General features: G+C 36.4%; 1 protein-coding gene across 9 annotated transcripts in view; it reads right to left on the bottom strand.

The window, feature by feature from the left end:
• Positions 1–21,735, bottom strand: part of LOC110106390 (ATP-dependent DNA helicase homolog RECG, chloroplastic) — a 108,654-nt gene that overhangs the window by 70,193 nt on the left and 16,726 nt on the right. For all 9 annotated transcript variants that reach the window (XM_028700949.1, XM_028700945.1, XM_020836282.2 and 6 more), the window contains 3 exons: positions 21,587–21,699; positions 19,186–19,387; positions 14,178–14,341 (listed from right to left, as the gene is read on the bottom strand). In XM_028700949.1, coding sequence (XP_028556782.1) covers positions 14,178–14,341; positions 19,186–19,387; positions 21,587–21,699 — 479 coding nt within the window. The remainder of the gene's footprint in view (positions 1–14,177; positions 14,342–19,185; positions 19,388–21,586; positions 21,700–21,735) is intronic.

The following is a 21,735-nucleotide window of genomic DNA, read 5'->3' as shown; positions in this document are numbered from 1 at the left end:
AAGAGTCCGAGGTTCGCGGTTCTTACGATCTCTGTGTGAGTTCGTTAGTTATCTCTACCTTTCTCGTATATTCTTGTGCATCTCCTTTCTCCCCTCTTCAAGCAACATTCTTCTTCTCCACCACAATCTCCCGCAAGCAACGACCAATAGTTGAAAGGAGCCAAACCTCTCACTAACGTCGCCATCATTGGAGCCCCTACCCGCCGCCCACCCTAGTTCCGCCGGCCTCTTCCCTCTCCACCACTTCCCCATATCCCCATTCCCTAGTTCTCATTGGAATTTGAATTTCAAAATTCAAATTCTTCCCAAATTTGGAAATTCCAATTATGGAAATTTTTTGAATGACTTCAAATTATAAATTAAATTAATTTGGATTTATTTAAAATTTTCCTAATCATCATTCATGTTTGGAAACCCTTCTCCCTCTCTCCCTAACTCCCTCTCTCTCTCTCCATACCGCCGGCCCCCTCATTGGGCTCCCCATTGATTGCCATCAATGCACCCCTCCAAATTTTGAAATCTAAAATTGATTTCAATTAAACTCCCTCCCATCCCAATTAAAACTGAAATTTATTTCAGTTTTTCTACACAAAGCTCTCACCCTTCTCTCTCCACTTTGCCACCTAAGCAACAATTAAACCCCTAATAAATCCCTTAATGACCGCCGGCCCCATTTATTCCCTTAATTGTGTTAATTTGAAATTCAAATTAACAATTCCCCTTAATGAAAATTTGAAATTAAAATACAGATTTTCCCTCTTATCTCCTTTCCCCCTCACCCAATTAACTCCTTAATTAAATCCAATTAATTCCTATTGGGTTTGAATTGATCCCATCAGCCCTGACGGAGAGTTCTGAGATGGAGTTCCTGTGTTTCCCTGCAGCCATGGCCGGCCACTTCCCAAGCCTTTTCTCCCCTAAGCCTCCTACCTGTAGAGGAGCACAATTCCTGGATGCTGCCGTGGATTACAGCAGCATAGTAATGATGCTCTGCCTTCTCCAGTAGGCCTGTATTGCTGCCTAAGCCTCCTTTGACGGGACAAAATGCTGTCCCATTGCTTTAAGTTGCTGTCAAACTGCTGTTAGAAGTATTTTAAAGGCCAAAAGGGGGTTTTCAACCATCAAGTGCTGCAGCCTACACATCTCCAGTTGCTGTCCAATCATTTTGGTAGCCATCTTTTGCTGCCATGCTGTCCAAGGAGTCAATGATCACCTTCCTAAATGTGTCCAAGCCTTGACATTGCTAGTTGCTCTTCATCCAGTGCCTTGGTGATCAAACGGGGAGCTTCGCAATCTCTCTTCTTTGGGTAAACTCTTTCCCCGACTCTTTTATCTTCAAAGTGCCTCTCAATTGTGGTCTAGTAAATTCATGACGATCATGTTAATACTTCTCCGCTAAAAGCCTAGTAATATGAAGAGTTGTGTGAGGGATCTTCTTATAGCAACTAATCTTATTGTTAGTATTGGAATTTCTCGTTGAAACCACTCATGTATGCAAAGTAAGATTTAGTTGAATATTTAATGATCTCAACCTCTCGCATGTGTTTAGACCTAAGCTATTTTATCACTTTAATATTTAACTTATCGTTCAAATTCTGCATAAGATCTTGCTTATTATTGCCTCTAAATCTAAACGTGCAAATTTCTTTAAGCAAATCACTTTCGCATGAGATTGTTTCACATCACTAGGTCTATTACTATTAAAATTACACTCCATATATTCCGTTTTAAATCTACTCAAGCGAAAGCCTTTAGTCTCTAATGTTGACCTCCATAATTCAAGTTTACTTTCAACTCCCTCTCTAGTCTTACCAACAAGAAGAATATCATTAGCGAAAAGCATACACCAAGGTACATCCTCAATAAAAAATTAGATTGTACCACATTTGACATAACTAAATATCATGTTTGAACCAACAGCAAAAATTAGAAATAGAAAAAATATATGTTTAAGAAATTATCAAATAATAACACCAAGCATTGCACTAAAAGAAGGTTAAAAGCAATTAAATCAAACCAAAAATTAATTGGATAAAAGTAAAATTAGAGTAGAATAAGTTATACATGCCACAAACTCACATACTCGTCATAATCATAAAGCCTCCATAATTTTAAAATTAAAAACAAAAAGAAGATAAGCCAAAAGCCTTATCAGGAAGCTGAGAGAACAACAAAATCACACAAGTCACGGTGCCATAACAGAAGCTACTAGCATCCGCATGAGACATAATTATAACAAAATGATCACCGAAACCGGGAAATCTAGAAGTCCCAAAACAAAGAGAACGTAAGGAAACCGAAAGTCCCGTAATAGAAGAACCAAATGCAAATGATATAAAAAAGAATACCAAAGGAACAAAATAAAGATATAATATCGAACAAAAGTTCACACAAGGAATAAATTTATAAAAAATCAAAGAATACAATCCAATCTTTTAGGAATCATCATCGTTTATATGTAGTTCAGTGTTTATATACTTCCAAGATCTATAGATAATAATTTATCAAGCTTGTAGGAATTTCATATCAATTATTTAAATTAATTTTTACTAAATACATGCATCAAACCTCTCTAGGTTCATAGAAAATAAACTTTACTTGCTTACAATCTTGGTATGCTCTTTGTTTATAATATTGGACTGAAAATGTCATAAATCATCTCATAATTAAATTTCTTATAGATAGTACTAATATTTGTATACCTTACAGTGTTTTCTCAATATTAAAGTGTGGGGCTTTAACTAATTTTTAAATATGTACATCAAGTGACAAAGGGATATTTAAAACTTTAATAGTTGCCTCCAATTTTTAAAAGTTGGCAATATTAGTAACATTGAAAGGCTTATGAAAAAAAAGGGAAAATAAGTTATAATTGCATAAGGATCATTATAGTAAAAAAGAATCAAATAATCATGACTGTGAGGAAAATTAACAAACTAGCATAGAGTGGGATGTAAAGATGAGTGATGCGGACATCAGACCCTTAATGTTCCCTCAGGGACGTGGCCGATGATCGACGGCTATGATGACGCCTTGTTTATTTCAATTATATGTGATGTATTTATTTATTTATGCCTTTTTTTCATTTATGCCCTTGCTTAAGGGATTAGTTCTTTGTAAGCCCCGAGGGCATTGTTGTCTTTTATTTTTCTCTTCTTGTATATCGAATTCCCTCCACTTTCATTCCGCCACCAAAATACCCCTTGATCCCCACCAAATTCCACCTCCACAATTCCACCCGCCGGCCTAGCTCCTAGCCACCTCCACACAGAACCAAACCCGCATCTTCCTCTTGCCACTGCCCCCACCAAGACCCCTTTTCCATTGTGATTATGATCTCAATCATCATATGCTTTCTTCCAAATTTAGTTGGGCTTGAGAGGAAAAATTGGAGTCAATTTGAAATTCAAATTTTGAATTTCAAAACTTTCCAATTTTGGAAATTCCTATTTAGGAAAGTTTTATTCATGACTTCAATTTAAATTTCAAACAAATTGGAGTTTATAATAATTTTCCTAATCCACAATCCCTCTTTGGAAATTCCCTAAATCTCTCCACAATCCTCTCCCTCTCCTTGATGTCGTCGGCCATGCTAGGGTGGAAGCCAATTAATGCTAATTCAATGTATTAATTGCAATTGATTTGGATTTCAAATTTGATAACCTCCCTCTCCATCTCTCTATGCCGCCGGCCACTATTAGTGGGCCCCCATTGATTGCCCATTAACTCCCCATAACCTCATTTGAAATTTAAATCCAATTTCAAATTGAGTCTCCCTCCAAATTCACTCAAAACTGAAATTAATTTCTGTTTTTTTTTTTATTTAAACTCCCCTCCCTCTCTCCCTCTTTGGCCGGCCACCTAAGCTCCCCCATTTAATTAATTAGATCCTATAAATTAAGGATCTAATTAATTCAATCCCCTCCCCACTTTCCCTCCTAATCTCCGCTAATTTCAAATTCAAATTTCAGAAGAGATTAATCTCTAATTATTCGCTAAATCTGAAATTAATTTCAAATTTTATTTTTGTCTCCTTCTCCACTTAGCTTGGCCGATCCCCTCCTCCCCCTCTCTAAATTTTCTCCTGGACAACTATGCATGGTTTATCCGACTATTGATCAGAGATTCCCAAGGACGTGAGGGCATTTTGAGATCGTCTTTCGTGACGTCAACATAGAGATCGACGCCACCATTGAAGATTACGTGGATCAGAATTTCTGCACCACTTCCCGGCTGTTTCATGCTGCGGGAAAGCTCTTGGTTGCTGCCCACATCTTCCCCAGCATTCAAACGATCTTGTCAGAGTGTGCATCTCTCTTATCTTTGGGTAAACTCGACATCCGACTCTTTTAGCCTCTTAGTTTATTTCTCCAACGTGGTTATATTTTGATTCACAAAGATGTTGTTGGTCCCTCCGCTAAAGCCTAGTAATATGAAGAGTTGAGTGAAGGGTTTCTTGTAGTAGCTAGTCTTAATGTTAATGAAGGGATTTATTGTTGAGACCATTCACAAATGCAAAAGTGGATTAAATTGATTGATTTTTATGCTCTTAACTTCTATGCACGTAATTTAACCAACACTATTTATCACTTTAATATTTTATTTTATCGTTCAAACCAACATGAGATCTTTCTTATTATTGCTCTCGAAAACTAAACGTGCAAACGTCTTTAAGCATCTCATCTTCCCATGATTGTTTTACATCATCTTGGTATCAGAGCATGGCTAGCATGCTTTACATGTGCTAGATGCATCCTAGGAGTTTACTTTAACTTGTCCTTAGTCGTTTGCATGCATAACATCATCTAGATAGTTTATTTGTTGTTTTCCTTTTGCTGTCCAGAAAATTCTGCAGTAGTTTCTTCATCTTACATAAGCATATTTCACTGTTTAAGTGCTTCCATCATCACCATAACATCCATATTAGTCTAGGCCACTTAGACATTTGACTTAATTTGCTGTCCACTAAATTTCTGCATCTATTAGTAGCCTTTTGGGTGAGTTTTAGGTAGTATTCACTTGCTGTCCACACTCTAGAGTCCACCCAATTTGCTTAGATAACTTCGTCCATCATATTAGTTTGCTGCCCTATTAATTCCTGCACTCTTTGGAGCCTTTAGGAGTATAGTTTTAGAGTGACTAGGTGCTGCCCTCACCCTAGTGGTATCCCTATAACATTTAGACAACCTAGACCATTGTTTAGTTTGCTGTCCTGACTTTTTATGCTGCTGTTGGTGCCTTTTTTGTGAGCAATTCAGTGTGTTTAGGTGATGTCCGCAACCTAACAACCTTCGTAAGTGCCTAGGTTACTTAACCCACTAGTGTAGCTTGTTGTCCAAACAATTTTTGCACCCTTCAGTGAATTTAAGTGAGCCTACTTAGTGCCTCAATGACGTCCCTTACACCCAAACATCTTTGAGTGTCACTTGACGCTTCCCAATGGACCCGATAAGACTCCAAAAGAGATTAGATGAGATCGTTAACCTAGTGGGCACTGTGACTAGAATCATGATGGAGAAACCTGTTGACTATCCCCACTCGAATTATGTGCCCCACTCTGCTTATCAACCTAGACCTGAGTTTAAGCCACAACGACCTTACTTAGAGTCACATGACCGGCTACCCACCTTTGATGGTTCCTTGGACCCATACTACTTTAGGGAATGGGTTAGACAATTAGATGATTATTTTGAATCGCATGAAATCCCTGATTCTCGCCAGTTTAGCATTGCTAGGTCACACCTGAGCGGTAGTGCTCTCCAATTTTGGATGAGGTTAGAAGATCAAAAAGAGCCTCGGGGCAAATACCCTAGCTCTGATTGGAAAAACATGAGACGAGAACTTGGATTAAAATACCTTTCCCCTACTTATGGTCACCCATCCTTTAGTAACATCAGGGTTGCTGCCCCACCCTGTAGGTCCTCACCAAACCTTCAAGGCCAACCCTCTATTGGGTCTTCTGTTGGATCGGTCTCATATGACTCCCCACTTGGGCCGACTCCTAGCCATCCCCGTCAACCTTTAGCCTCCTCACCCCTTGACCCTGCAAGTATGATTATAATAAAGAAAGACATTAAAAAGAAAAGGTCCCCGGAACCTGAGACTGAGTGCATCCATTTCGTGGACGCTAATAATATCACTGATAACGAAGATTTCTTTGAGGATGAAACTGAAGTGATTGAATTAGACTCCCTGTCTGACTTAAACCCTGATTTAGGAGATATAGGACCTTTAAATCTAGATACCTTAACCCATCCAGATCCTCATCTCATCAATGATATCTCTTTGGATAAGGTCTGCCTGGACGATATTAATTTGATCTTGGAAGAAGCTGGTCTGACCTTGAACACATTGAAATTAAAGTCGGAAGAATCTAATTTAATTGTATCTCCTACTAAGATGACTCTGAATAATTCTGATTTAATTTCGGACCCTAATAGCGACGTGGATAATCTCGAATTGGAATTGAGTAAGTTGAATTTGCTACCTGAATTAGACCCCGACTTAGTTCACCCCAAATCCATTGATCTTTAGGGTTATAACCAAACCTGATTCTAGTAAAGATAGTCATAGGAGCCTGAAAGTTTCTGAGCCTGATTTGAACAATAAGTCTCCTCTTGTTTTATTGGAGTCTATTTTTGGAGTTGTTCATTTAGATTTATATTTAGCAGAAGGTGTATTTCCTGAATTGACTTACCTCACCACCACTGTTGCCACTAGGATACTACCTACAATCCTAACTGAAACTACCTATAAAAATGCCCTGGTAGCTAGAGATGTCTTTATTGCTCCTACTCCTGTTCCCTTAGACATGGAAACTTTTTGTCCTCTCATTTTGTGACTGATCTATTTTTATTCCTATCTATGTGGGCTTGTGAGTCAGTATGTTTGTGTGTGTTTTTGTAGTCTGTTTTCTTCCAAAGTTTCCTCTATTTACAACTTTGTGTGATCCCACAATTCATGCCCATCTTTATTGCACCAAGTCTCTGGCATCCACATCTGCATTACATCTGCATGGCTTACATAAGGAAATTGCACGCCCAACCTGAAGAGAGTAATAATAAGTATAAACTTCATGCTGATTCTAAAACGACATTTTAAAACTATTAAGGTTGGTAACTCATTGATTGTGCGGATTCGTCCAAAAATTTACATGTTAGAAGTGCTGGATCATTTATAATAGTCACGATAATCCATGACACTGCTTACATGATTGGATCTGCCTGCAGAATTCAACGTTCATTCCTCTTTTAACCTAAAGATTTAGTAGCCTATGAGGGCCAAGAGTTTAAGCCCCAAATTCACTTCAAATTAAGCCTTGTGTGACCCCACCCTGTGAGAACCCAAGCCTACCACCACTCCCAAATATTCCTAAAATACCTATAGCGGAAGTGATTAACTTGATTCTAAGTGATGACATTTATTTCCACAAAAGAGGGTGGACGAAGAAGCTATTTGATAATGTGGCGACGTAAACCAAAGATAGAAGATACGTGGATTGATCAAGAGGAGTTACAGAGTTGGATCCAGTTTGATTTGCGGCTCTACAAAAGCCTTTGAGACACCCACTCAAAGGAGTCGAGTTTTCTCCCAGCCGGGGAGAATGATGCGGACATCAAACCCTTAATGTTCCCTCAGGGACGTGGCCGATGATCGATGGCTATGATGACGCTTGTTTATTTCAATTATATGTGATGTATTTATTTATTTTCTGTCTTTCCATTTATGCCCTTGCTTAAGGGATTAGTTCTTTGTAAGCCCCGAGGGCATTGTTGTCTTTTATTTTTTCCTTCTTGTATTTGTCTATTCAAGTCCCTCCTCTTCTTGGAGAAGGGCTAATGATGATTAATATGAAATTTTTAGCTTGTGATTATAGATCTCTTCGTAAGTTCTAAGTTTTCTCTCTTTGGATGATCTCTTCGTGAGTTCGTGAGAGGAGAGGCCCAAGTGGGGCAAAAGCAATACCCGTCAATCATGGTGGATTCCAAGGTTCGCGGTTTTCTTATCTTTCATTTTCTTTTAATTTTTTTCTTGCATCGAATTCCCTCCACTTTCATTCCGCCACCAAAATACCCCTTGATCCCCACCAAATTCCCCCTCCACAATTCCACCCGCCGGCCTAGCTCCTAGCCACATCCACCCAAAACCAAACCCGCATCTTCCTCTTGCCGCCGCCCCCACCAAGACCCCTTTTCCATTGTGATGATGATCTCTATCATCATGTTATCTTCCAAATTTAGTTGGGCTTGAGAGGGAAAATTGGAGTCAATTTGAAATTCAAATTTTGAATTTCAAAACTTTCCAATTTTGGAAATTCCTATTTAGGAAAGTTTTATTCATGACTTCAATTTAAATTTCAAACAAATTGGAGGTTATAATAATTTTCCTAATTCACAATCCCTCTTTGGAAATTCCCTAAATTCTCTCCACAATCCTCTCCCTCTCCTTGATGTCGCAGGCCATGCTAGGGTGGAAGCTAATAAATGCTAATTCAATGTATTAATTGCAATTGATTTGCATTTCAAATTTTATAACCTCCCTCTCCCTCTCTCTAAGCCGCCGGCCACTATTAGTGGGCCCCCATTGATTGCCCATTAACTCCCCATAACTTCCTTTGAAATTTAAATCCAATTTCAAATTGAGTCTCCCTCCAAATTCACTCAAAACTGAAATTAATTTCAGTTTTATTTTATTTAAACTCCCCTCCCTCTTTGGCCGGCCACCTAAGCTCCCCCATTTAATTAATTAGATCTCATAAATTAAGGATCTAATTAATTCAATCCCCTCCCCACTTTCCCTCCTAATCTCCACTAATTTCAAAATTTCAGAAGAGATTAATCTCTAATTGTTCGCTAAATCTGAAATTAATTTCAGATTTTATTTTTGTCTCCTTCTCCACTTAGCTTGGCCGATCCCCTCCTCCTCCTCTCTACATTTTCTCCTGGACAACTATGCATGGTCGATCCAACTACTGATCAGAGATTAGTCTTTGATTCCCAAGGACGTGTGGGCGTTTTGAGATCGTCTTTCGTGACGTTAACATAGAGATCGACGCCACCATTGAAGATTACGTGGATCGGAATTTCTGCACCACATCCCGGCTGTTCCATGCTGCGAGAAAGCACTTGGTTGCAGCCCACATCTTCCCCAGCATTCAAACGATCTTGTCAGAGTGTGCATCTCTCTTATCTTTGGGTAAACTCGACATCCGACTTTTTTAGCCTCTTAGTTTATTTCTCCAACGTGGTTATATTTTGATTCACAAAGATGTTGTTGGTCCCTCCGCTAAAGCCTAGTAATAGGAAGAGTTGAGTGAAGGGTTCCTTGTACTAGCTAGTCTTAATGTTAACGAAGGGATTTATTATTGAGACCATTCACGAATGCAAAAGTGGATTAAATTGATTTATTTTTATGCTCTTAACTTCTATACACGTAATTTAACAAATGCTATTTATCACTTAATATTTTATTTTATCGTTCAAACCAACAAGAGATCTTGCTTATTATTGTTCTCTAAAACTAAACATGCAAACGTCTTTAAGCATCTCATCTTCCCATAATTGTTTTACATCAATGAGTGAAGTGTTTTTGAGATGATGGTGAGAAACACAATTCAGTTAATATCATGTATACAAACAATGTGTACGGATGTACGGGATTTTAGAAGAGTATAGAGAAATTGATTAAAAAAGGGAAAGGGACTTGGGTAAATGAGCATAAATAAATAGAAGGTTGGGAAGAGAGACGCTAAGAGAGAGTGAGAGAAAAGGCATTGAGCGAGAATTATGAAGAGAGAAACAAGTGATGCGAAGAGGGAAAATGCACAAGGGGAGAGAGAGAGAGTGACAAGGAGATAAGATAGTGGGGGTGAGAAAATAGAGTTAGAAAATCAGATGGGGTGATAATAAGATAAAGAGAAAAAAATTAAAGAAAAATCGGTCATCCTATATAATTGAGAGACAATAGTCAAACAATGCAAAAATGAAGTTGGATGTTTTATTGTCAAGCTCTCTAATGCAAATCTAACAAGCAATGTAGAAAACAAAGCACCAAACAAGTAAAAAATTTTAAATGCAAACTAAAAATCATAAATAATTATTCACCATCTTTTATGAAAATTTTAAAAAATAAGTTAAAATTCAATTTTGACGAAAGATTTATGGCTCTAAATGAGAAATTTATACGCGGAAACTTATGCCCACAAAAGTCATGCATATAGGTGGAAATTTTATTTGAAACTCAAAACTTGTTCAATAATCCCTAGAATTTTAACTGACTCATACTCGAAATCAATTCATGTAGACTCAAGGATGGCTGACTCAAAATTAATTTGATCTTATTTGTATGCACGTCTTCATCATATATACACATTCAAAAATATGACATAAGTATACAATATAAAAATATATTTATATTTCATAAATATCTACATACATGTACATATATACCCATATAAAATCCATTTAAGAATTTAGAAAACATTATTTAAAATTATGAGACTTAGCTCAGCTCAACTCAAAAACTAACTCGGAAGTAATCTTTGTTTTTATCTAAAAAAAAACTATTAATTTTTATTTTGAGTTGACGATGGCTCCATCAAACACAAATTAATGTTTGCCTTAAAATTGCACACAATCGAAATCTCATGCAATACATATATTAGCAAATCTAACAAAACTCAATATCAATTTTAACACATAATTAAAAATGACAAGAAGTGGAAAAAATAAAAGAAAGAAAAAGCTTGCCCAAAAACAAAGTTGCGTGCTTAAAGAGATGGCCGCTTCTAAAATTTTAGCTAAAAGAGGGCTTCCTGTCCAATCAATGTCTCATAGCTCACGACCTATAGACTTAGCCATTAAGGAACATCTGGTCTTTGGCCATAACTATAAACATAATGGTGTCATCGCAATCAAGCTAAGAAGCTCATCAAAAGGCACATGTCACATCCTTACTAACATGAGATTTTTGTTTTGTTTTTTTCCGTGAACATATAGATACACTTGATATGATACAAAATTTTTATGAGAATTGCTCAAATTTAAATTTATCATCCTTAGCAAACTACGTGGAGGATATATTAATAAATATTCTAAGCATGAAAATATTATTACTTCGTTTAATTTCAATGTTTTTTTATGGCAAGGGATTTGATTTAAATGGTAAGGAAGAGAGCTCAGAGATCTAACATGGAATTTGAAGCAATTTTTATAAAGAGGATCCCCCTGCTTATGATGAATCTGACGAAGAGACCATCATCCAAGAATATATGTGCCTCAAAGCATGTATAAGATCTTTAGGCTTAAGATATTTTTTCTCCTTTTTAATAAAAGATAAATGAGATATAGGAATACAAATCGAGGAAAAGTAACAAAAGGGCCTACTTTATATATATACCTTTCAAAAAGGTCTTTACAATTTGGGCCTACTTTAGATAATTTTTTTCATTCATATGATATGACGTTTATAACCCCAAGAGTTCTCCTTTGACTGGATTGATTTGGTTCCACCATTCATGATGATTAGCTTTCTTATGGAGAAGTCGAAACTCTTAGACATGGAGAAGAATTTAACAATAATTGAGGTAGAAAAGTCTAAGAAAATAGGTCTGAAATTAGGACCCTAACCTAGAGTTTAGATACCATCTAGAAAATAGAATAATGGCTACAAGCCTGGTTGTTTTGTCATACATTCAAAGAATTTTTATACTTAGAGCTGACTAGATCATTCTAGGAACCTAAACAACTTTACAAAAAGATATAATTACAAGAAAAAAAAATATTTGCTGAGTGATCCTTGAATATGGGCAACCAATTTCCTTTCCTGTTATTTTTGCTAAGAAGCCATGGATCAATGGGACACTAGTTTCCAGTTTTGGTCAGGCCGACAGCTACAGTTCTTCTTCTTCCACACATGGCCTACAAATTCCTCCTACAGTTAATGCCGCAGCTGTCCACCCCTTGTTGATAAAGTCGTCCACATTTCATGTGGGCCTGTCGAACCAACGTGCATTCTTCAACATTGTAATATATGGCAACAAACAAGGTTGAACGTGCGCCTCCATTCACCATAATGATGTGCTTCCTAATTTTAATAGCAAATGTTGAAATTTTTTTTTCTCATAATGAACTAATGATTCGCTAGACAATAAATCGTAACTTAACTTCAAAAATAGCCTCCGAATATAAGAGCGAATATGATGGGGACATCAGAGCTTGAAAAGTTTATCAGAGATGTGGCTGTCGATCTACGGCCACTATTGAGTCGATGTACTTATGAGTCATATTATGTATTTTCTTTATTATTTTGTTATGTTGTATTTGCTTTATTAGTGTTTCCATTTTTACCCTTTACTTAAGGGATGTCGTATGTAAGCCCAGAGGTCATCGTCGTCTTTTTATTTTCTTGAGTCATTTGTACGATGCTATATATAGCCCTCTTGTTTCTTTTCATGTTAATGATTGAATGATAAAAAAATTTCCCCATGTTTGAGTTCTTATGAGAGCTTGAGAGATTGGAGCGAGGTCCCTTGGAGAGAGAATTTAAATCACCCACCAACCTTGGAGAAGGTCGGGCTCATGATTTTTTCTTTTATCGAATTTTCTTTCTCTTCTTCTTCTAGCTGCCAGCCTAAGGTTGCACCAAACCCCTAGGCCATCGGTCACCGAGTTCCCCCCATCTACCCGCCGGCTTCACCCCACCACCTCCCCTTCACCGAAATCCCCATAAGCACCCAACATAGCCGTCAGCCACTCCCACCTCCCCTCTCTTCCCTCCACAACCCAACTCCCCCTTGAATACCTTCCATATGCATCCACTCTTAATTTAGGAAGTTTTAATTTCAAAATTCAAAATTATTTAAATTTGAAATTCTTTCCTAATTTAGGAATTCTATTTTAGGAAAAATTCTAAATTAAACCCCATTTGAATTTCAAATTAATTGGGCATTAATTAAAACTTTTCTAATCTCTAAATCCCAAATTAGCAACCCAAATTATTCCCCACAATCACCTCCCTAGACTATCAAGCCGCCGGCCCCTACCCCTTTAATTCCCATGGATTTATTTCCAAAACTCATCTCCCCCTTTTGGAATTAATTCAAACCTTCAAGCCCCTCTTGGCCGAAATTTCCTAAGCCCCCACACCTCCTTATTACTTTCCAAAATCAAATATTGAGTTTTGGAAACAAAATCCCCTAACCTCCTCTTTCTTGCTGCCGCCCATGCCCCCTCTCTCTTCTTTAATTATTCCCAAACATAGGGATTAATTGGAAGCATTGTATGGAAACCCTTTTCCCTTTACCAATTTGGATCCAAATAAAATCTCTCCCCCTCCTCTCTTGGCCGGCCACCCCACCCTCCTCTCCACTTCAATTTGAGAGAAACTTCTCTCTCTAGCGGAGCTTCGAAGGATTGACATTGATCTTTGATCTACACACCCTCCTTCTAAAGCCAATGAATGGCCGATCTGGAGCTTAACCATGGGTTTGCTTACGACGAGCAAGGATACGTTAATATCCTACACTCCACCTTCTTCGACTTCAATCCGGAAGTTGACTGTTCCATCGAAGAGTACGTGGACTGTATTATTTTCACGCTATCGGAAGCCATCGACGATCAACTTATCGGCGCCCAATGGCAAATCGTCTACAAACCTACCCAAAGGTGATCTTCTTCCCCTTTTCATTTATTTTCCTAATCCCTTAATCTTGTAGGTGGTGCCAGTCACAAGGAGACATATTTTGCCTTCTACTTAAAGCTTAGTAAACGTAAGATTGAGTGCACCTTCTATGTTACTATCTTATTGTTAGACTAGGGATTTTATTGAAAGTTATTACATTTGCTTACTATTGAGATTCTAATTTATTTGATAATTCAAGCGTTTGGCAAGTGGCTTTGCCTTAACGTAGGTACCCCTCTCTTGTTTTCTTTCGTCGTTTTGATTGCTAAAAGTTCTAATCTTAATTGTTTTATTCAAGAGATCGTGCAAATTCTTATCGCATGCAATTAAAACATTCTAGTCCTGCATCAGAATACCCATTGTGAAAAGTTAGCAGATTAAGAAAAGGATAAATGAGACCAATATCACCTGAATAATTAGACAATTAAAATAAAAGTAACTGTGCAATAAGAACAGATAATTACAAAGATGATTATTTGAAGAAGAAATTGAGCTACCTTGATATAGTGTCCTTCATAAAGCTTGGTTTCAACCCCGCTTTCGAAGGGTAGAGTGGATATGGGCGTTTGTATATGTGTGCATTTTGTTCTTCCTCCTCTTTGAGCACGTCAATGTAATACTCCCGCATTTCATAATGATCTTCACAACGCATTTTTCTGACCTGCTAAACATACAATGTGAGTAAGCTAAGTTTTTTAAAACACAACAGCTAATAGGTTCATTTAATCCACAGTGGGACACAATATTATGTCATACTAAAGATTTATAGAAATAATATGACCATGTTAAATAGTTATTAAGATCACAAAAGGGAACTGCCTTATACCATCAGACCTAATAAAAATACAAACAGTAATATATTAGAGTTCAGAGGGCTGAATTGATTCAAGTGATGTGTAGCTTACACCAAACCCGACCCAATTAAAATGAGAGGATTCATAATCAGATCCATCCCATAATGTTAAAAGCCGCTTTTTTGTGACACCCTAGAAATGGAGAGGAAATCTACTAAAATTCGGATCTACCCCACTAAGTTTTGGCTCCCATGCAGACGTCACAAAGCAATACAAATCAAATCTAGTTGAAATAGGCATGTTCATCAAACACAAAATTACACGAAAATAATTGAACATTGTAACGTCGCGCATATGTCAGTCAAATACTCAAATGTCATATGTTTGCAAAATGAACTGCGCCAATAGGTGTGTAACATCAAAATATTATCGTGAAAAGAGGCCCATAATGGCTTATCCACCACATGAAAGCAAACACAAATTTGCCTGTTCACGAGGTGAAGAAATACAATTCGATATGTAAGAAACTTAAATGCTTCAATGTAAACCAGCTCACGCTCTCATGAATCCAGCGATTAAAATAGGAACAAAAGAAGCCCTCTTGTGGATGACGGTAGATTATAGAGATTGATTGGAAAGTTGATTTACCTCATATCCAACCAAATGTTAATTTCTTTATAAGCATGGCAAGTAATTTCATCATTAAGGAACACTTAAGGGGTTGTATGTTGAATTTTCTAATATATAAAGGCGAGTCGTTGATAGTTAAGAAGACTTCAAATACAGCATTAAAGTATTTAATGATATTGATTGGGATGAATTAGCAATAGACTGAACATCAACAACTGAGCGTTATCCTCATGTGTGGGGGAACTTAGTTGCTTGGCGAAGCACGAAAAAAATCTGTCAAGCAGCACGAAACGCCTAGTCAAGCAACATGAAAGATAGATTTCGAGTTACATTCCATAGCATATATGAAGGTATGTGATAGGAAATACTTGAGTTCGCAAGTAACCCTAAGGGAATACTTGAGTTCGCAAGCACACCTACCACTAATTGGAAGAAAACAGCGGGAATAAAGTAAAATCTGGGTGAAATCAGCCCCAAAACAGTGGATTGCAACAAGGAAAATAAAACAAAACTAACACAAAGCAAGATACAAGTGAACCTCTATTTGAGAGGAGGATCGTTCTCTCCCAATATCTAGACGCAAGGTCTAAAGCCCTCAAACCTCAAAAGACTCCAAGAGAAACTCAAATCTAAGCATACCTACCTTAGCCCCTTCATGCCCTTTAAATAGCCCTCTACACCTCCTTAAAACTCCACCTCCTTAAAAACTTCCTAATATAAAATATTATTTAATTAATACAAAAGATATCAAATCTTTTTATTAATTAAATCTACCTCATTAAAAACTTCATAATATAAGATATTATTTAATTAATACAAAAGATAACAAATCTTTTAATTAATTAAATCCACTTTCCTAATATAAACTAATTTCAAAATTCCTTCCCCTTTCTCCTATTGCCGCCTCAAGGGGGGCCACAAGCTGGGCGGAAGCCTCTTATAGAACTGGACTGGCCCCTCCTGGTCCAGTTTGGTTGGTTCCGTAACAGTGTCTGAAGAATTCTCAATCATATTGGATTACATTAATGTCAATATTATTTTTTTTATTTTTTTTATTGATGATGAAATTTTTTCAAAAGTGCATTCAAATCGAGATACATAGATGTATGCTATTTTTTAGATGTTGTAGTTTTAATTATCAAAATGTTCGTTATAATAAATAGAAAGAACAACATCGAAAATATTCACAAGATTATGACTTATGGTTGGCAGAATCTATATTAAGTATGTGATATGTAATTTATGCATTGTTGTTGGTGTGAAATTTGTAATTATGAGCCAACACTAAAAATGTCAAATTTCAAATATACTCAAAGTGAACTAGAAGGTGATTTCCTAATGCACTTCCAAAATACATTGCATTTCAAATCTATCTCTCCAAATGCACAAAATTTCAAAACCCATGTGTTTACTTTAGCTTCAGAATGTAGCCAACCAAATAGCCCCTAAAAGTAATTAATTAAATAAATTGGAACACTTAAGGGGTTGTATGTTGAATTTTCTAATATATAAAGGCGAGTCGTTGATAGTTAAGAAGACTTCAAATACAGCATTAAAGTATTTAATGATATTGATTGGGATGAATTAGCAATAGACTGAACATCAACAACTGAGCGTTATCCTCATGTGTGGGGGAACTTAGTTGCTTGGCGAAGCACGAAAAAAATCTGTCAAGCAGCACGAAACGCCTAGTCAAGCAACATGAAAGATAGATTTCGAGTTACATTCCATAGCATATATGAAGGTATGTGATAGGAAATACTTGAGTTCGCAAGTAACCCTAAGGGAATACTTGAGTTCGCAAGCACACCTACCACTAATTGGAAGAAAACAGCGGGAATAAAGTAAAATCTGGGCGAAATCAGCCCCAAAACAGTGGATTGCAACAAGGAAAATAAAACAAAACTAACACAAAGCAAGATACAAGTGATCCTCTATTTGAGAGGAGGATCGTTCTCTCCCAATATCTAGACGCAAGGTCTAAAGCCCTCAAACCTCAAAAGACTCCAAGAGAAACTCAAATCTAAGCATACCTACCTTAGCCCCTTCATGCCCTTTAAATAGCCCTCTTCACCTCCTTAAAACTCCACCTCTTTAAAAACTTCCTAATATAAAATATTATTTAATTAATACAAAAGATATCAAATCTTTTTATTAATTAAATCTACCTCATTAAAAACTTTATAATATAAGATATTATTTAATTAATACAAAAGATATCAAATCTTTTAATTAATTAAATCGACTTTCCTAATATAAACTAATTTCAAAATTCATTCCTTTCTCTCCTATTGCCGCCTCAAGGGGGGCCCACAAGCTAGGCGGAAACACATCAAGGAGGCGGCTTAGCCCGCCTCTTGTAGAATTGGACCGGCCCCTCCTGGGCTGGTTTGGTTGGTTCCGTAACAGTATGTGACTAAAGTTACTTGAGAAGCTAAAAATCAACTAAGAAATCTATTAAGATGTTCTATAATATTATACCTACATAAGCACCGCAAAGAATATTGCTTATCAAGAAAGAATGGAACTTGTAGTTATTTCATCAAAGATGAAACCATAGGAAGGAAATCTGAAGTTCATACACAGCACGAAACACTTTGAAATTTTGAATTGCTAACTGAATATGATCAACATCTTAAAACTAACCTAAGGAAGAGTGAATATTCCCCCCTCCTTTTTTTCTTTCCTTCCTTGTATCAAAGAATCTGAAAATATCTTCCAATATATAATGGATTTATCATTTCAACGGAGAATTTTGGGCAGTTAATTCAAATCTCTTTCCCTTTATTCACTTCTGTTTTTCATTTATGGATTCAATTGTAATCGAGGCCCAACAAGATTCTTGCAAGAGAACACGTGTTAGAGCAGCGAAGTAAAAAACTCCCTATCAGGTGCCACATAAGGGAGGAGGGATGTTCTGACATATGGACCTCTTCCTTTCATCTACATCTTATCTACATCTTATTGTAGCATATGATGATCTATCATGAGCTACTCGTCAATACGTGAGACAGTTCCAATGGAAGATTAAAACCTTTTTTTTAATGTCAAGTACATAAGGCAACCCAGCCAGCCCCTTGACTATCCTAGCTTCTACCTAATCGGAGAAAAGAAAAGACCAGCTAGCAAAGGAATTTCTATCCTAAAGCAGTATATAGCTTCAGGTTTCAGACATTCCAAATTAGATAAAAGAAAAACCTCCAACTTTCTTCCAAATTTACCATGTTTCAAAAAGATTTTAAGTATTTTTCTTCTCATCAACTTTTTTCTAAGTAAAAGGCTGTTCAATCAGCATGAAACATCTAATATTTATCACCAAATTCTTATTAAAATTAGTTGAGCCAAAAATAAAAAATTCGTAGTTCTTTATATAGTCCATGTTCTCTACTAAAAACAATTACCTGTTTTAATGCCTTTTTATTCATAGGACAAAGTCTATAGTATTAAATGATATCCTAAGAGAGCAAAATAAATAAATAAAAAGAAAAGTTGATAGCAAAGTTGCAAACCTTAAAATTTTATTTCCATTAAGATGCCTAGGAAAATATTTAAATACGCTTTAACTAGTAATTACATTCACAGACATGAGATCGATGCAAATACATTAATAAAGAGATTTTTGAAACCAAATGACTTATAAAAATCAAGCAGTTTAGAATTCTTTCACATTTATTTGCTTTTTTTTCACTTTTCGAACCATTCTTAGAACCATTAATCATTCCGATTCAAAAGAAAAAAAGAAGAAACAACACGGAGAAATGGAGAAATATTTTGTTAAAAAAATACAGCAACAATATCAACTCTTTTATCTCACTGACACGTGAGCAAATGCATTGACATCTCTTCTAAAGCCTCAAATCTATTCCTACTCAGAAAATAATAATATTCTAATATTTGTATACAGGACATAATTAATTGGCTAAACTGGATGTCTAAGTATACATATTTAAAGTGATCTATCAATCTTAAACACAATCAAATAAATTTACAGTTCCATGTGCATAAAGGTAATAAACGTTTATGGAAGGAAAATACCGTGCCAGAATAAAAATGAAGATTGATGATAAAAACACTCACCCACCTTGCCACAGACATATACATGAGCCCCCAATTCATACTTAGACTGGAGACTTCTCAGAAAAGGTTGGTAAGTAAAACGAACACCGCTGAAAAACTTCTTCAAATGTAAATAAATGTTCTTCTTACTGATCCCATGGTCATCAAAAGCTTCACAACTAACTACGACATCAAGAAATGATAAAGATGAACTAGCTCTAAGTGCCCTGAGAAAACAAAGAGAAGCATTATGCATTAGAAGAGACCATGTTTCTAGAATTCAGAAAATATTATTAACAAAATATGAAACAAAACCATCAAACTTTTACCCAATTGAACGCCGTACAATTAAAAAAGGAGTGCATTATCATCGGACAATTTATTACAGCAAACCTGAAGCTACTAAGGAGATCATTAAGGGGTGTAAGTGAGCATAACCGGCTCGCAAGCTGGCTCGAGCTCGACTCGTTAACGAGCTCGAGAGCCGAGCTTATCGAGGAAAGAGCTCGAGTTCAAGTTTGATGAGGCTCGGCTCGTGAGCCGGCTCAAATCACTATTTATATTTTTTAATAATTTATATTTTATTTATTAGAGTTTGCCGTTAAATCTTTTTAGCAAATCCCGTCCACTATTTCGCAAATCCCAGCTAATGTTTCACAAGTTCCGCTCCCGTCCGTTGTTTCACAATTCAAGGTGGAAAAATGAGACAACTGCGGTGTCACACCCCAATTTAACCCCTCTACTATCAAACTATAGTGTAATAGAGAAGGAGAATATGAATAGAACGTCTTTTTACTTCCATTTTGAAACATTGATATCATAATTAGATAAGTAAAACGTAGTCTATTCAAACTATCCTAACACAACTAATCCTAACACATATATGACTTAAATCACTTGCATTTGTACTATCATTCATTTTTAATATAATCACAATCACTAGTATCTAGAGAAACAACAATCTATATAATTGGAATCAACTACAAATGAATCAGTTGGGTATCTCACCTCACTTAGAATTGGCTCTTCTAGGTCCTATTTTCTTCTTTTATACACCACCTAAATACATTGTTTTCATTTACACAAATGCTTATAAATAAATAAAACAAGCACTAAGAATATCCTACAAATTACCTCAATTGAATTCCTCATTCAACCCAATTTCTTTTCTCCGCAAAATTCCCTCCCTACTTCTTTCCCTTTCCTTCCCTGTTTTTTCTTGCTAAATTTACATTCAGTATTCAGAATTCAATTACAAAAATTCACTACTGTTGTATTCCTATATTAAGAAATAGTTTATGCAGAATTCAAATTCAAAAATTCAACATTCTCCATTCTCTCTACCTCAATTGAATTCCTCCTCATCCACCCGACCATGCTCGTGAGAACGGAAGACGACCAAATCGTCGAGACTCGCAAGCGGCTCAAGCTCGTTTACAGTGGGATGAGCTCGAGTTCGAGCTCATCTTTTGAGCTCGAATCGAGATCGAGCTCGAGTTCGAGCCGGCTTTCTGACTAACGAGCCGAGCTTGATAATGTCATTACTCGACTCGGCTCAACTCGTTTACACCCCTAAGGTCATTCAAAACTATAACAACATCAAATGACAAATTTCACCAAGACAAAGGACTCCTTGAAGGTATGAAAATTCTTGTGTTAAGCAAAGAAGAGGATAAAATATATCTGCCAACAACTAGTTTCATAGCCTTGAGTGAAGTTCTCAAAAACATTAAGTTACTAAAGTTGAGTGAATCTGATGCCTATCAGTTTTTAAAAAAAAAAATCTGAAGATTCAATTACATAATGTAAGGAAAAAAGATAAAAAACAAGGGATTAATCATTTCATGGAGCATTTATTCACAAACAAGCATGATTACGCCAATCCTATAAACTACTTCTCTATTATCATGTGATTACAACGGTGGAGCAAGGCCAAATAAGAAAACACAAAGTAGTTGCTCGCAATAGCTATTTGAATAGTAAAAATATATTCTGATAAATAATCCTCCTACGTCCAAACGAAACCTCATGTATAGCCTTTGAGCATCAAGTTGCTGACGCTGGTGAATATTCTCTTGCCACTGTGGTGAAATTTGTTCATTTAAAAAGTAATAAAGTTAATTAAAACAATGATGCCAGATCACTCGAATGAAAAGAAATGTTAGTAACTCCATTTACCTAAGCTCCTTAAAAATTAACTAAAAATATCAGCCATAGTAGATTACAGAATCCAGTATTATTTAAAAATTAACTAGTTGATGTTGCAAACTAGTTCTCAGAAAATTCACCTCTTAACTGAACATTTAGGCCTCTCCTCAAAAATAGAACGGAGCACTTACATATATTGAACACAATAATAAATTCTCAAAACGATAAACAGCAACTATTAAATCAAGATATGAGTGACTTAGTTCTGAATGACTTACCTGGAAGCAGATACTGTCCCGACAAAGATTTGATAGGCCCCATCATCTATTTTACCTGGAGCATTTTGCAGGTCTGCATAGGTTCGAGGAAAATGATGTAGCAGCTTCCGCACCTATGGGAACCAAAAGCAGAATCAAATATTAGAAAA

Source organism: Dendrobium catenatum, unplaced genomic scaffold (assembly GCF_001605985.2).
Source record: "Dendrobium catenatum unplaced genomic scaffold, ASM160598v2 fragScaff_scaffold_1608, whole genome shotgun sequence".
NCBI lineage: Eukaryota > Viridiplantae > Streptophyta > Magnoliopsida > Asparagales > Orchidaceae > Dendrobium > Dendrobium catenatum.
The sequence above is the reverse complement of the archived record's forward strand: the minus strand, read 5'-3'. Positions and strand labels throughout refer to the sequence as shown.